This window comes from Drosophila takahashii, chromosome 3L, assembly GCF_030179915.1.
Source record: "Drosophila takahashii strain IR98-3 E-12201 chromosome 3L, DtakHiC1v2, whole genome shotgun sequence".
Classification (NCBI taxonomy): Eukaryota; Metazoa; Arthropoda; class Insecta; order Diptera; family Drosophilidae; genus Drosophila; species Drosophila takahashii.
The window spans coordinates 31,843,480-31,857,607 of NC_091680.1; the positions used below are offsets into that span (position 1 = coordinate 31,843,480).

A 14,128-nucleotide genomic window follows, 5' to 3' on the forward strand; every position below is an offset into this window, starting at 1 on the left:
GAAAATGCCTTCTGCATCTCACACTAGCGTCGTAGGTGTGGTATGTGGGGCTTGCACCCACTAAAAACCCCTCCTCATCAGGCCTGTATCCACTTCGGAAAAGCTTTCGCATTACTTCAAAGTGGGGCCTCTTGCGCGCAGTGCGCGTTCATCTACTCATACAAAGCTCTAAGGCTCGTCTCTACCACAGTTGATATCCATTGGCATCCAAGGAGAGGCGATCCCCAGAGCCCGTCTCATGTCTGCGTCCAGACTGCCCTTTTTATATCCTTGCATCAAGATCCCTTTTCTTCGAGCGCAGAATGTCTCCGATAAAAGCAGCTGCTGCCCTCCAGTTCTCTTCGCTTTCGCACATCTTGGCGACTATTGTTTCCGGCGTAATCTGTCCGATCACTCGTGTTAGACTATTTCGTTCCTGCGCGAATTTCGTACAATAAAACATTGTATGTTCTGCGTTGTCGGCTTCAGCATCAGCGTATATACAGCTGGCTTCCGTGCTTTTGCCCATCTTGTTAAGGAAGGAACTGAAGTAACCGTGGCCTGTGAGCACTTGGGTAACGTAGTAGTCTACATCACCGTGTCGTCTATCCACCCAATTTTTAAGGTCGGGGATAAGTCTTCTTGTCCATCTTCCAGTAACTTCGCGTTCCCATCTTTCTTGCCAGGTCTTGAGGGTTTCTCTTTTTATGTCCAAAATCGATTGCTTAGAAGCTTCTCTAGCTTGTCGGAGATCGTAGAGGCTCTTCCGCTCTTTGGCTAAGAGGTCTATCGGGGTCACGCATGCTAGGACTAGTGCTGCTGGACACGACACCGTGCGATATGCGCTTATTATGCGTAAAGCAGAGGTTCTTTGTATAGCCATCAAAGTTTTTAGTCTGCAATTTGTTTTTAGCGAGTCAGCCCACACTTCACATCCATACAGAAGAATTGAGTTGTTTGTGTTCATTAACAACTTTCGTCTGGATGGTATTGGTCCACCGATGTTTGCCATAAGTCTGCTAAGATGCCTTGCTGTCTCTGCAGCCTTGGTTCTAGCATATTCAATTTGTGGTCCAAAGGTCAGTTTTGAGTCCAGCCTGACCCCGAGGTACTTTATTGTCTTCTGTGTCCGAATAGTTGTCTCGGTGAGCCTTAATTCTATCTCTAATGGCATCTGCTTTCTTGTGACTAGCAGTAGCTCCGTTTTTTCGGAAGCCAGCTGTAAGCCACGAGAGTTCATCCATGCGTTTACACGAATCATAACTTGGTTTAGTGTCCGTCGGGCGTGCTCAGTATTGCGTGCTGGGATAACTGCGACTAGGTCATCCGCATAGCCTACGAGGAATGTGTCGTCAGGCATTTCTGTTCTGAGGATATCGTCATAACTGATGTTCCACAGTTCCGGTCCCAGTATGGAACCTTGGGCTGCTCCCGAGGTGATGTCTATCCTTTTTTCGCCTCCTCTTGTCTGATAAATTAGTTTTCGGTTCTTAAGATAGCTGTCTAATAGCCGCATCAGATATTCTGGGATATGGAAGCGTCTGTTTAGCGAATCGATCAGAGGAAAAGAGTTTTGACAATGTTATCCATATGTCCTTCATCTATATCTGGCAGAGTACTTCTTGACCTAAGCTTCTTCATAACGAGTTTATACCCCAGACCCCATGGGTCCTTGTTAACGTCATTACAGAGGGATTTCCATTTATCTCGTTTACTTGTGAGAATGGCAATGTTAAGAAGCTTTTTTGCTGTGTTGTACTCCTCCTCCTGTTTAGCAAAATTTCCGCTTCTCCTAGCTCTTGTGAGATGACGCCTACAGCGAAGGCTAGTCTCCCTTAAAGCATTTATCTCATCCGTCCACCAGTATACCTCTGCTCCTCGTCTGTGGGGATTGCAGCATCACAAGCCCTTTTTATGGTGGACATAGTGCTGCTAACAACGCTCTCCACGCTAGCTCTCTCGATGCTTTCAATTTGGATCCGGTCAATTTCTCGTATTAGGAGGGTCTTGTTTAGTCGGTTAACATTCCATCGGTGACAAGTTTGTGATTGATTTCCTACATGCTGAACAGGGCTTCTTTCAGTACTGAAAGATATGTATTCGTGGTCGCTTCCATTGTAAATGTCTAGAACTTTCCAGTCTAGTATTCTGTGCGCAGAGTTCTCTGATACTAGCGTTATATCCGGTATTGTGCCCATTTGACCCCTTCGCTGAAACATCGGAGTTCTGCCCACGTTATCGACTACCAGTCCAACTCTTGCTGACATATTAAGGACATTTCGACCTCTGGTGTTGGTTGTTCGCATGCCCCATTCTTCTGCTCTAGAGTTAAAGTCGCCAGCTACTATAAGGTTTCCCTGCATTTACTGAGCTATGTCTTCAATGTCATTGATTTTCTGTTGGAAAGTTTCTGTTGTATCGTTAGGGGTTAGATAACAGCTAAATATGGTGAATTCCTCAAGTTATACATATACGTAATAGCTACCTCTGCCGTCACCGAGACATCGTATGTCACCCGCAGCTGAGATCCATATAGCTGCAGTCTTATCTTCGTTTTCCAGCCAGATTCCGCGGCGTTTCACTCTATATTGCTCGCAAATTATAACCAGATCCACGTGCTGTTCTAGTACTATTTGGGACAGCAGGTCATCTGCTATACGGCTTCTGTGAAGGTTTGCTTGTAGAATTTTCATATTTGTACCTTGCGGGTACTAGCTGCGCAGTTACTCGTCCCAGGGAGATGATTGAGATCCGTGCGATTTTCATTTGCACACAGGCAACACTTCGGCGTCTTCAAGCAACTTCTCATCTTGTGCCCCGGCTCTCCACACCTAATACACAGACCTCTCCTGTCTGGTCCCGAGCAATCCCGTTGTATGTGGTCTACTCCAAAGCTTCTAAAGCATCGTTTAACTTCGATGCACCGTTTCACTCGGCATCGTGTCCATCCAATCTTGATTCTTGGCTCCTTGAGAATTTTAGCTGCTTCTTCTGTTGGCAGTATAACGAACGCACGTTTTTGCTCCAAATTGTTTGCGCCAGTTAGTCTCACTTTGACTTCCTGACTCTGCTCGCCTATTATAGCCTTTATTGCAGTTATGACTTCCTCCTCGTTTGTCAGACTGTCTAGGTCTCGTATCTCTAACTTGCATATCGGCCTGATAGTCCTTACTGTGGCGTTTTCTTTGAGCGTGTGCCTAATGCTTTCGCAAAGCTTCTCGGTCTTACTTCCTTTTGATAACTCTAGTAGCAAATCCCCTGACTTGGTTTTCCTGAGTGAGCGGATGGCTATATCGGTCTCATCAGGCCTCAAGTTTTTCCTAAGCTCCCTTAGCACCTCGGCATAACTCGTGCCTTCCGCGGGCTTGACCACTACTGCATCTGGTCGGGATCTGATACGTATTTTGGGGTTATCTCTTCTTCGCTGGGTTAACCGTGACCGTCTCATTCGTTCCCTCTGTTTGTGATTTTTTGGGGTTTCCCTTCTTCCGAGTAACTGTTTTAAAGCCGTCCTTGGCTTCTTTATTCTTCGGTTTTTTAGAAGCCTCTTGCTCGACCGGGCTAGAGGCAGTCCGCTTTTTGCGAGACGAAACTGGTGTGTCGGTTTCCTCTAGCCTTTGGTTGGCTTCAGCTGCCGCTTTCTCTATCTCGACCCTCTCTGTTTCGGCAGTCAGCCAGCTTTTCCTGTAATTCCCGACAATATCCAGGAGTTCACTCAGTTCTGACGTTCCGTCTTTAACATCCATACTGATGTTTCGCTGCCTTAACATCGCATACTTCATTTTTCGAAGCACTGATCTGCACTTCTCGATCGTTTCCTCTTCTAGGGCTCTCATCTTATAGATAAGCTCTAGTCTTGGGGAGCCTGTAGTCGGTCTAACATCTTGGGATGGGGCAGGGGTTTGTTGACCCTCATTCTGTATTGCCGTAGTTTGGTTTGGTTCCTCGGGATTAACCACTTTCGCTGTATTTCCATCTTTGGTAACGCCTTGATCTGGCGACCTCGTAATTTTTTGACTCTTCTGGAAAACTTCTCGCTCTTCTTCTTGGGTTTTATTACTGTTCTGCATGCTATATGGGTCCAAACTTTAAGTCGCTATCTCCTCACATATGTGCAGTCATCCCTGATGCCCCCATGGGTCCGTATGCAAGCAGTGAGGTTCATGCGAGGGTTGACGTAGGTCCTTATGGGTACCTGCGTTCAGAGCCAGGGCGGATGCTAAGCAGGAGTTCTCTCAACTGCACCTGTACCATCGGTTCCGCGATGATGTGGTTCGAACGTATTTAAAGACTCGCCAAGTTTTAAGAGGACGGGGGTAACTTCAGCATTAGCCCAGCAGCCATTTAGCTAGGGTTTCAATCTGGGTACTGAGGTGTTGGAATGCCGTTGTCATCAGCGGGAGACCTTCTTTAGTGTCTGCCGATCTGAAAAAAGACAATTGTGACAATAGCCGCCCAATCTGGGACAGACGCTAACCCAAACGCCGCCCTCCTCGGGAACAGACGCGAACGGGATTTAAAAACCGCCTTCTCACCTTAGCAAGTACTCTGTCGGTTGACAGAAATACCAGTTACCGGGACCGCCACGTGGAGGCGGTGAGATACTTGAAGCAGTTATGCATGGATCATGCTGGGCTTCGCCATGTAATAATAATAATAATAATAATAATAATAATAATAATAATAATAATAATAATAATAATAATAATAATAATAATAATAATAATAATAATAATAATAATAATAATAATAATAATAATAATAATAATAATAATAATAATAATAATAATAATAATAATAATAATAATAATAATAATAATAATAATAATAATAATAATAATAATAATAATAATAATAATAATAATAATGATAATAATAATAATAATAATAATAATAATAATAATAATAATAATAATAATAATAATAATAATAATAATAATAATAATAATAATAATAATAATAATAATAATAATAATAATAATAATAATAATAATAATAATAATAATAATAATAATAATAATAATAATAATAATAATAATAATAATAATAATAATAATAATAATAATAATAATAATAATAATAATAATAATAATAATAATAATAATAATAATAATAATAATAATAATAATAATAATAATAATAATAATAATAATAATAATAATAATAATAATAATAATAATAATAATAATAATAATAATAATAATAATAAAAAACAAAGCATACCCAAATCCTGCCCAAATCATCAATGATCTTCCACCGTTGTTTCGTTTATGGCATTATGGTTGACATTTCTCGCGCCAATACATTTGACATGAGTCAGGGCCGTCTAAATTATATTTTCTCTTTTTCCAAAAAGGATCATTCAAGTAGACAATCTTCACAATTAATAAGAACACAAACTTACATACCTACAAAAACTATACCGTTAAATTAAGAGGAAATATAAGTCAACTAAAAAGTGCACATTTACTTCTTTCCCTGTCTGGCGCCCACACCTTTAAAGATTTTATTGTGTACTAGCAGGGTCTGTAGCCCGCAGCTTCGCCTGCGGAAATTAAAATTGAAAATTAAGCATTGCTTTATCTTTGGTACTTATTTTAAATTTAAAAAATTCCTAATTTTTATTCTATAAACCGAGAAAAGATTTTATCAGAACTTTTTCCCTTGATATCCGTAAAAACAAAAATATTTTGTCCTTTGAAAACTACTTAAAAAAACATGTGCTTTTTTAAATCTTTTTAAAATTATTATGGATTGTTTGCATAAGTACGCAAATGGACAAAACAGAAACAAACAGATTCCTTTTTCGACACAAATCCATACACTAATTTCATTCAAAACATTAGTATTTTGTCCAAAACATATTATTTAAATATAGAATGTCATACTGCGTTGAGCATGTAATTAAAATCCCAATTCATTGCCATTAAAGCCTAGAAACATTATTTGAAAAAAAAATTCTTTGAGAAAAAAATAGATAGGGTACGAATTTGATTAAATTTACATGTTAAAAATATTAAACTCTTTTTCAATTTCGGAGAGTTTTGACTATTGCTGTCTCGCTCTTACCCAGATAAATTTATGCATTTTTTTGTATGAATTAAGAGTGCAAAAATATGAATTTCAAAGCAGTACTTTATCGAAAACAAAGCAAAAAACTGTCAAAATATGGATTATCACGCCGCGTTAAGTTTGTAATTCAATTCCAAATCGATTAGCGTTTAACTCTGGAAAAAAACTTGTAATCTTAAAAAAAATTGCTAAAAGTTTTACATAGCTCTCCAACAACCAATATAATAATTTTGATTAAGATTAAAAAAATTTGAGGGAATATTTATTTAATTTAAGTTCGCCTTGAAATGTTACAACCGCTTCAAAATGTAATGGGATGTTTATCCTTCGACAGTTAAAAAAAATTAATGTCTCCAATTCTTATTTTAAAAAAATGAATGCCAGAGATAGGATAATTTTAGGCTTATTTTTATTTCATCGGTCCCTTAAAACAAATCCTGTTGATATTGGCCTTGCTACCTCGTTCTACATTTTCTATTTCTATTTTTTGTTTTTTAAAGGTGCAATTTTTAAACTATTTATTTAAACTATTACAAACCAAATACTCTTGGCGAATTTGCTACCGGGGGGTTTTTGGAAGGTATCAACAGTAGACAACTATTATAAGGGAAACAAATATGCGGAGCAATGTTTTGCTTTATGTATTTGACTAATTTAAGAAAAGACATCAAGAAAGGCAATTCCAAATTACTGCGTTTTACCATTGATATTTTGTTTCAGTATTTTTGTTTTCACATTAATTTTTCACCTTGATTAAAATTATATTAATAATAAGGAAGGCAGGTGGGCGGGGAAGCCGTGAATCAAATTGTTTAAACATTTGAATTTGTTTAAACAATATGAGGCACGAGTAATAAAGAGCAAGAGAATCAATTGGTTTGAATATTTAATGTTCTTTTAATATTATCAATGCGATTTGAATTTTAGTTCACAAAAATCGGTTACAAAATGTCTTATGTAAGTATGTTGTGGAAATGTAAATGAAATATTCTTTAAGCAAAAGAATATCGGTATTGTCTTGAATTTGAATTTGATCGAATCTCAATTCCTTAGTCAGCTGCAATGCACACACACAAACGTACGCACGCATATATGTATCTAATGGCTGTGTGTGTAAAATACGCATTTTTTGGATATATTTATTTTGTGCGTGTGTGTACATAGCAGAGCAAATCATTGTTTGTTTTTGTTTTATACAAATCCAAAGTTTGTCGATAACTCAACATTTTAAAACTAAAAAATAGTTTGCTTATCGGGCTTTTGCATTTTAAAAAACAAAAGCAATTTTAAGGAAAATTTCGACTGTAAAATTCAGCTTAATGGGATCTCTGTAAGGTCTACCGATATTTTAAAATTTAACGTTTACTTAAGATTTGCGATATAATCGATTTTTTTTGGCTGTGGTATTTTAATTTTCCCCGTGCGCGGTCACACTTAAATTGCGACAGCAGGACATACATATGTACATACATACATGCGCCAGCAGAACATACATACAAACATATGGGGACGCGTGACGTGACGTCAGGTTAGCCAAATTTGAAAATGTTGGGGACTTGGTTAAGGATGCTGACAACATTTATAACAGAGAAATGGCAAAATAAAGAATTAAAAAAAAAACAAATCGAATTTTGGGGCACTTTGGGGTCGTTTTTTGTTCTACAAAGTACCCCTTACGCGGCTCCTAATTCTTTTAGTAATTACTGTGATTTTTTTAGATTTTTATGTCAATCCGTTCTGGGTGGAATTTTCAACTGACCGTTTTTTAGGGGTAGACTTATATAATAGTTTAGATATTCATAACTATCGAACATTTTTCAAATCGGACCATTGATTAAAAAGTTATGCGCAATCAAAAAAATGTTATATATCCATCTCCCTTGCACTCCCCTTAGCTGAGTGACGGGTATTAGATAGTCGGGACACCAACCCGACTATAGTGTTCTCTCTTGTTATTATTATTTACAAATTTGTATTATACATTTGTATTGTACATATTAACTTGATGTTATCTTAAACCTCTGTCTTAGCTGGAAGGGCCAGATTGGCCGTGCCTGTGGGTCAGCAAGCACATTCATAACTGGACTGTCAACTTCACCCAGATAGCGGTGGATCCTCGACCGCGATCGAATTAAATATTACTCGTATCCCTACCAAATGTTATTAAAAAACAAGAAAGGAAGCTAGCTTCGGCCAGCCGAAGCTTATATACCCTTGCAGATCATTCCTATTAATTAACAAATCGCAAAAATGTTCAATTTTCTAATATTTCTCATTAATTTTCCGATCGTTCCTATGGCAGCTATATGATATAGTCGTCCGATTTTGATCAAATTAAAATTGAAATTCGGAAATATTTAAAAAGAGTCATATCCTAGAGTAGAAGATAATACAATAAAAACCAAAGAAGCTAGAATTTATTTCCTATTACTTTTCCATTAATTATCCGATCGTTCCTATGGCAGCTATATGATATAGTAGTCCGATTTTTTAAATAATTAATTCGAAATTCAGAAATATTTAAAAAATAACATCCCCAAAAGTAGAAGGTAATATTTCAAAAAACATCAGAGCTATAATTTTTTTCCGTTTTTTTTTTTGATCCTTCCTATGGGAGCTATAAGATATAGTTGTCCGATCCGGTCGGTTTCGACATATATACTACCTGCAATAGAAAGAAGACTTTTACGAAAGTTTCATCCCGATAGCTTTAAAACTGAGACTAGTTTGCGTAGAAACGGACAGACGGAAAACATCTGGGTACAAATTATGCCTCAAAACGAGCTGGACCTTCCAACAGGATAACGATCCTAGGCATACGCCGCATATCGTGAAGGATTGGCTGCTGAATTATGCTCCATGTCAATTATTTTCACCACCACTAAGCCGGAACATAAGAATTATAGACCAGGATTGGGAAATTTTGAAGCAAAAATTTCGAAAGTTCTATGTAAAAAATCGTTGTTTTGTCAGTGCCATTTTTAGGTTTTTTGTTTATAGCTCCCAAAAAGGGGGTCGTATGTAGACTTTTGTCCGCCACTGTATAAGCTTCGGCTGGCCGAAGGTAGCTTCCTTTCTTGTTTCCAATGAACTGGCAGTTTGTATTATATCACGGTTCGATTTCAGTCGGATTTGGAAGAAAGAAAAGATTTCTGAGAAATTGAGCGAAAGGGCAGAGATCGTGAATCCATGGAATCGAATTGTAACCATGGCGAACCTAACCATACAGGAAAAATATGCAGCGCAACACATTAGCAGTCCATGGCTAAATATCGTATTTTATTCAATGTTTATGGGATAACCTTGAATATCAAACTTAAGAATCATCTTTAGGAATACCCAACTCAGAGTTGCTCCATTGCTTTGGGTTAGGGTAATCAAACTCCCCCTGCAAAATATGTTTTTAATATAACGTACATATGGGTACATATCGCTCATTTACTAGAAGAGTAAAATATGATTGTACCACGTTTCATGTTTTTAAATGCAGTTTGTAAGCAAAGCGATCAAACTTTTACAAATAAACATTTCACAGATCGTGCTTTTGACTATATTTATGCACGAGAAACTGTGTAAATGAGCGATATGAAAATTAAGGTCATACCGTTATATGGTCAGGTTCATGCCACAAGTGCCAAATTACCCACCACCACATAGCTCCGCCAACAGTTACAGCTCCAATTTTGGTTGCCTTCGAATGCGGCGGGGGGGCATTACGGTAAGAAACACTGAAAATCTTATGTAAGCTCATAATGAAATTTTAGTTTGCTTGGAGGAATAACACTTACACATGACTTTCTCTTTGAATTATATTACGTGCCAGATTCCGACGGCTTATACAACCGATTGAGGAACCCAACTTTAAAGCAATATTCATAGTGTCCTAATGGTCTTTAAATTTAGCCAGAACACCTAATCTTTAGTACGACATGCCAGTATTGGGCTGTCAAATACCATTTGATTTATATAAAGAGTAATAATAAGCTGTTTCAACAGAAACACCGCAAACACCCAACAATTTCGCATCTTATGCCGTAGCCACACTGATGTACATAATGTAGTATATTTTCGGTATTAAAAAAAATGTTATATACTGTCCGCACGGAATACAGCATTTAGCTTTTCTCACTAAGGGCCGGTTTCTCGAGTCCCTGTCAAAGTCCCTGATAGCTATCTGCCCGAAAAACTTAATGACCAGATAAACTGTTCGTAAAAGCAAATCGGCTTTCTCGACTGCTTTAATTTATCTGAACGAGAAACAATAACAGAGTGCTGTTAACGCACAGAATTGTGCTGTAAAGCCCAAAAAAATGGCGTGCTTCGATTATTTTATCAGCTGTTAGGGTATAATTCAAGGGAAAAGTCAGCTGTGATTTCGTTTCTTATTCTTAGTTGGCTTTGGGAAATCAGCTGTCATTCTATCGAGCCGAAAACGCTTAACAGGGACTCCGAGTCCCTGTCAAAGTTAGCTCTTACATTTATGCTCGAGAAAGCCAAAATGCCTTAGCAAGGACTTTATCTGTTCGAGAAATGTTAGCCGGCACTCGAGAAACCGGCCCTTAGTAAATATATGTAATTTGCTTTCAAATGAATGAGATTATATCCCTTTTTGAAAGTGAATATGAGACGGTCTTGAGGATGCATAACTTGTTTGTTTCAGCCAAAGCTTGCAAGGTTCGGTCAACCTTTTCAAAGTGTTGGAAAAAAAACCTGTAATTTACAAACCCTATGAAAACTGGGAGTGACCTAACACATTCAAAGGGTTTTTGCTTAAAAGATGTTACGCTCAAAGAAAATCCCTTTTTTCAGAGTTATTTCCGTTTCTGTTTCTACTGACTACTTTTGGCAAATCTTTCTTATGTCGTAATTAATACCCAAATCCACTTAATAAGAAGCGAATCTCTTTAGCTGCAGTAAAAATTAGAGCTTTTAAACAGGTTAAAACTTTTTTAGCAGTTTAAAATTTTGTTTATGTAGCTTTATCGACATATTTAAGAATATCGGTAATAGTCTAGAAGAGCGGCCTGAGCACCAAAAACCGCGAAAAAATTACCCTCGATGGACCGCGATTTCTTAGGAATTTACGTGCAGAAGATTATTTGCGGAAATGCATTGTTCTCTTGTAATTGCATTTCAAAGTTGCGTGTTTTGCTATAAAAACAAAGTAGGATTTTCTAGGATTTTGAGGTGTTTTGTGTCATTTTGCTATAAAAAACATATGGGCTTTCCGTTTGTTGTCAAAATAATAAGCGTTCGAAAAAATTCGACAAAAATGTGAAATTGTTTTTATAGCAGGCCAGACCCCACAATCGCGAATTAATATCATCGATGGACCGTGATTCCTTAAGAGCTTGTGCGACCATGGATGACCAACATATACATTTTTAAGATGAATCTTAAGAAATCGCAATCCGAGGAGGATCAACCTTAGTCTTTATCAAAGCCAATTACGAGAATTTTTAGTTCAGTACCTCCTTATACTTGTAACTCATTTGTAATAGTAAATAAAATGCTATATTAAACTATGGTTAATGATTGGACAGTAAATATTTATTTATAAAAATGCTGGTTAGTGGTACAGATTAAGCCTATTCCTTTTCATAGTCCGTATCGGTGGTTTCCTGAAATTTAATATAGTTAATTGTTAGTATTTAAAATGAGATGGAAAATGCTAAAAAAGCGTCGGAGGCAAAAAAATTAAAAAAAAAATCTCTTTTTAAATACTAACATCGCGTTCAGGATTAAACAATTGGCCCATTGCTGAGAAAATTGCATGGAATCTTGAGGTGTGGTTTGGGCAGTGTTGGGAAAGGTACTGTGTTTTTTTACCTAGGTAAGGTAAAAGGTATTGGGCAAAAATAAATACCTAGGTAAGGTAAAGGTACTTAAATTTCCCAGTACCTAGGTAAAGGTAAAAGGTATTTATAAGGTATTTTTTATTTTTATAATTTTTTTGTTTTGTTCAATGTAATCATTTAAACTTAAAATAAGACTAGTTTTCAGTTATTAGTCGTCTTAATCAAACAATATCTTTACATTTCATTTAAATTTAAATGTTTTAATTTTGTGCATATATTTTTAAAACACGCGGCATGAATAATTGTATGCACGTATCACTTCATTAATGTATTTATGAAACCCTCATGTACATATTTGGCGCGCAAAAATTCCGTATGTAGAAACATTGACTATATATTGTGCATATGTATATGCCGTTTGTTTACTTACATACGCCATTTTTGCGCGCCAAATATACTTTGGTTTCATAAATAAATTGATGTAGTGATGGAAACATACATACGTGCACAAAATTATATAAAATAAAACTGCGATTAGTTTTAACTTCACAAAACAAACAATAGAACGGCTGAATTCCAATGACTTTTAATGCTGCGTTCCGACTATTACAATTTCGAAACGAAACGATACAATGAAACGATACTACAGTGTCGCAGTCAGATTTGGCTATTTTAAATCAGATCAATGTTTAATACCTATGTAAGTACCTTAATAATTCCAAAGGTATATACAAATCTGTATCTAGGTAAGGTAAAAGGTACTCAATTATTTTTATACCTAGGTAAGGTAAAAGGTACCACTAAATTGTACCTAGGTACGTACCTAGGTAAAAGTATCTAGGTATGTCCCAACACTGGGTTTGGGTGCCTTTTCAAAAAAGTGAATCGCGCTAGGTACCCTTGGTAGTGCTCCGTTTTCCGGCCATAGTGGGGAATGTTCTCCTTTAGATCACGCCATAGTCTCTCTATTCTCTGTGTATTGGCTCCCGTTTCAGGGTCGACGAAGTTTACTGAGTGATTAACGGTCATGTGAGAGTAGTTCGCATCCTTTAAACCATTGTATGACTTCCAGCAGTCGGATATAATTCTGGTTCCATTGGCGATGTTGGCCTCTATAATTGGAAGGAGCTTTTCCTGGCTACGGTCCTCCACAGGCACCAAAAAAAAGTCACCGGTTTCTCTGCAAATTCCTCCGAAAACCCACTGGCCATCCACCACGCGACCACAATTATACTTGCGCCGGCCAACCGTCTCCACCTATTATTTGTTTTGCGTTCTTCTTCGTCCAGCTAAGATAAATTTCCCGAAGAAAATTACTCCAGTCAACCACCGTCTGTTGGGACCAGCCTAGTTCTTCCCGAAGGAATGAGATTGTTGAACCCTTCATCTCCCAAGCCACAAAATTACAGGCCTGTTTAATGCCAACGTGGGACTTGCTGAAGAATGTCCGTTTAATGGCGGATTCCTTACAAATATAATTTAAAGCAATATTTTTTTTAAATTAAACAATTGTTACCTTAAAGGAGCATTGAACTTTTCTTAATTTCCGTTTCTGTTGATGATTACTTACAATCCTGCGGCACCTCCAAATGACGGTCTCTTCGCATTGAAAGACAATATTGCGGGCTTACTGCAGTTGGGACAGTCCTTGCTCTTTAGAACAACTCCATGTCTCTGCAGAAATGCAAACACTTCTTCTTCGTCCATGGCAAGAAAGTCCTTATAAGAAATAGTGCACCCGTTGCAGGAATCCATAGTAAACAAAAATCAAAAGTGCAATTTCTGATTAAGCAACAAAAGCCTACTTGTTTTTTATAGCAAACCCATAAATTCCTAGAAAATGCTACATTGTTTTTATAGCAAAATGACACAAAACACCTCAAAATTCTACTTTGTTTTTATAGCAATACACGCAACTTTGAAATGCAATTACAAGAGAACCATGCATTTCCTCAAATAATCTTCTGCACGTAAATTCCTAAGAAATCGCGGTCCATCGAGGGTAATTTTTTCGCGGTTTTTGGTGCTCAGGCCGCTCTTCTAGACTATTACCCATAATAAAAATACACATGGTCATCCATGGCTATGAGAGTTCTTAAGAAATCGCTGTGCATCGAGGATCATTTTTACGCGGTTGTGGGGGACTAGTTCCCTTTTAATACCAAATTAACAGATTTTTGGAATTTTAAATTAGTCTTATTTTGACAAAAATAGAAAAGTGAACATATATTCATATATGATTTTTATAGCAAACGTTAGAAAAGCATACTTGTTTTTAT

The 14,128-nt window shown here is 37.3% G+C and overlaps 1 protein-coding gene and 1 long non-coding RNA gene across 2 annotated transcripts; one reads left to right on the plus strand and one right to left on the minus strand.

Moving 5' to 3' along the window:
* Positions 1–9,309: 9,309 nt before the first annotated feature.
* Positions 9,310–10,016, minus strand: LOC108062870 (NADH dehydrogenase [ubiquinone] 1 beta subcomplex subunit 2, mitochondrial-like). The gene is made up of 3 exons (XM_017149724.3): positions 9,840–10,016; positions 9,656–9,779; positions 9,310–9,439 (listed from the first exon to the last, which is right to left on the minus strand). The coding sequence occupies exons 1-3, from the start codon at positions 9,926–9,928 to the stop codon at positions 9,368–9,370; spliced, it is 285 nt and encodes a 94-aa protein (XP_017005213.1). The 5' UTR covers positions 9,929–10,016; the 3' UTR covers positions 9,310–9,367.
* Positions 10,017–12,514: 2,498 nt separating this feature from the next.
* Positions 12,515–13,371, plus strand: LOC108062879 (uncharacterized). The gene is made up of 2 exons (XR_001770181.3): positions 12,515–12,595; positions 12,845–13,371. It is a non-coding gene; the product is annotated as an uncharacterized lncRNA (long non-coding RNA).
* The last annotated feature ends 757 nt before the right edge of the window (positions 13,372–14,128 follow it).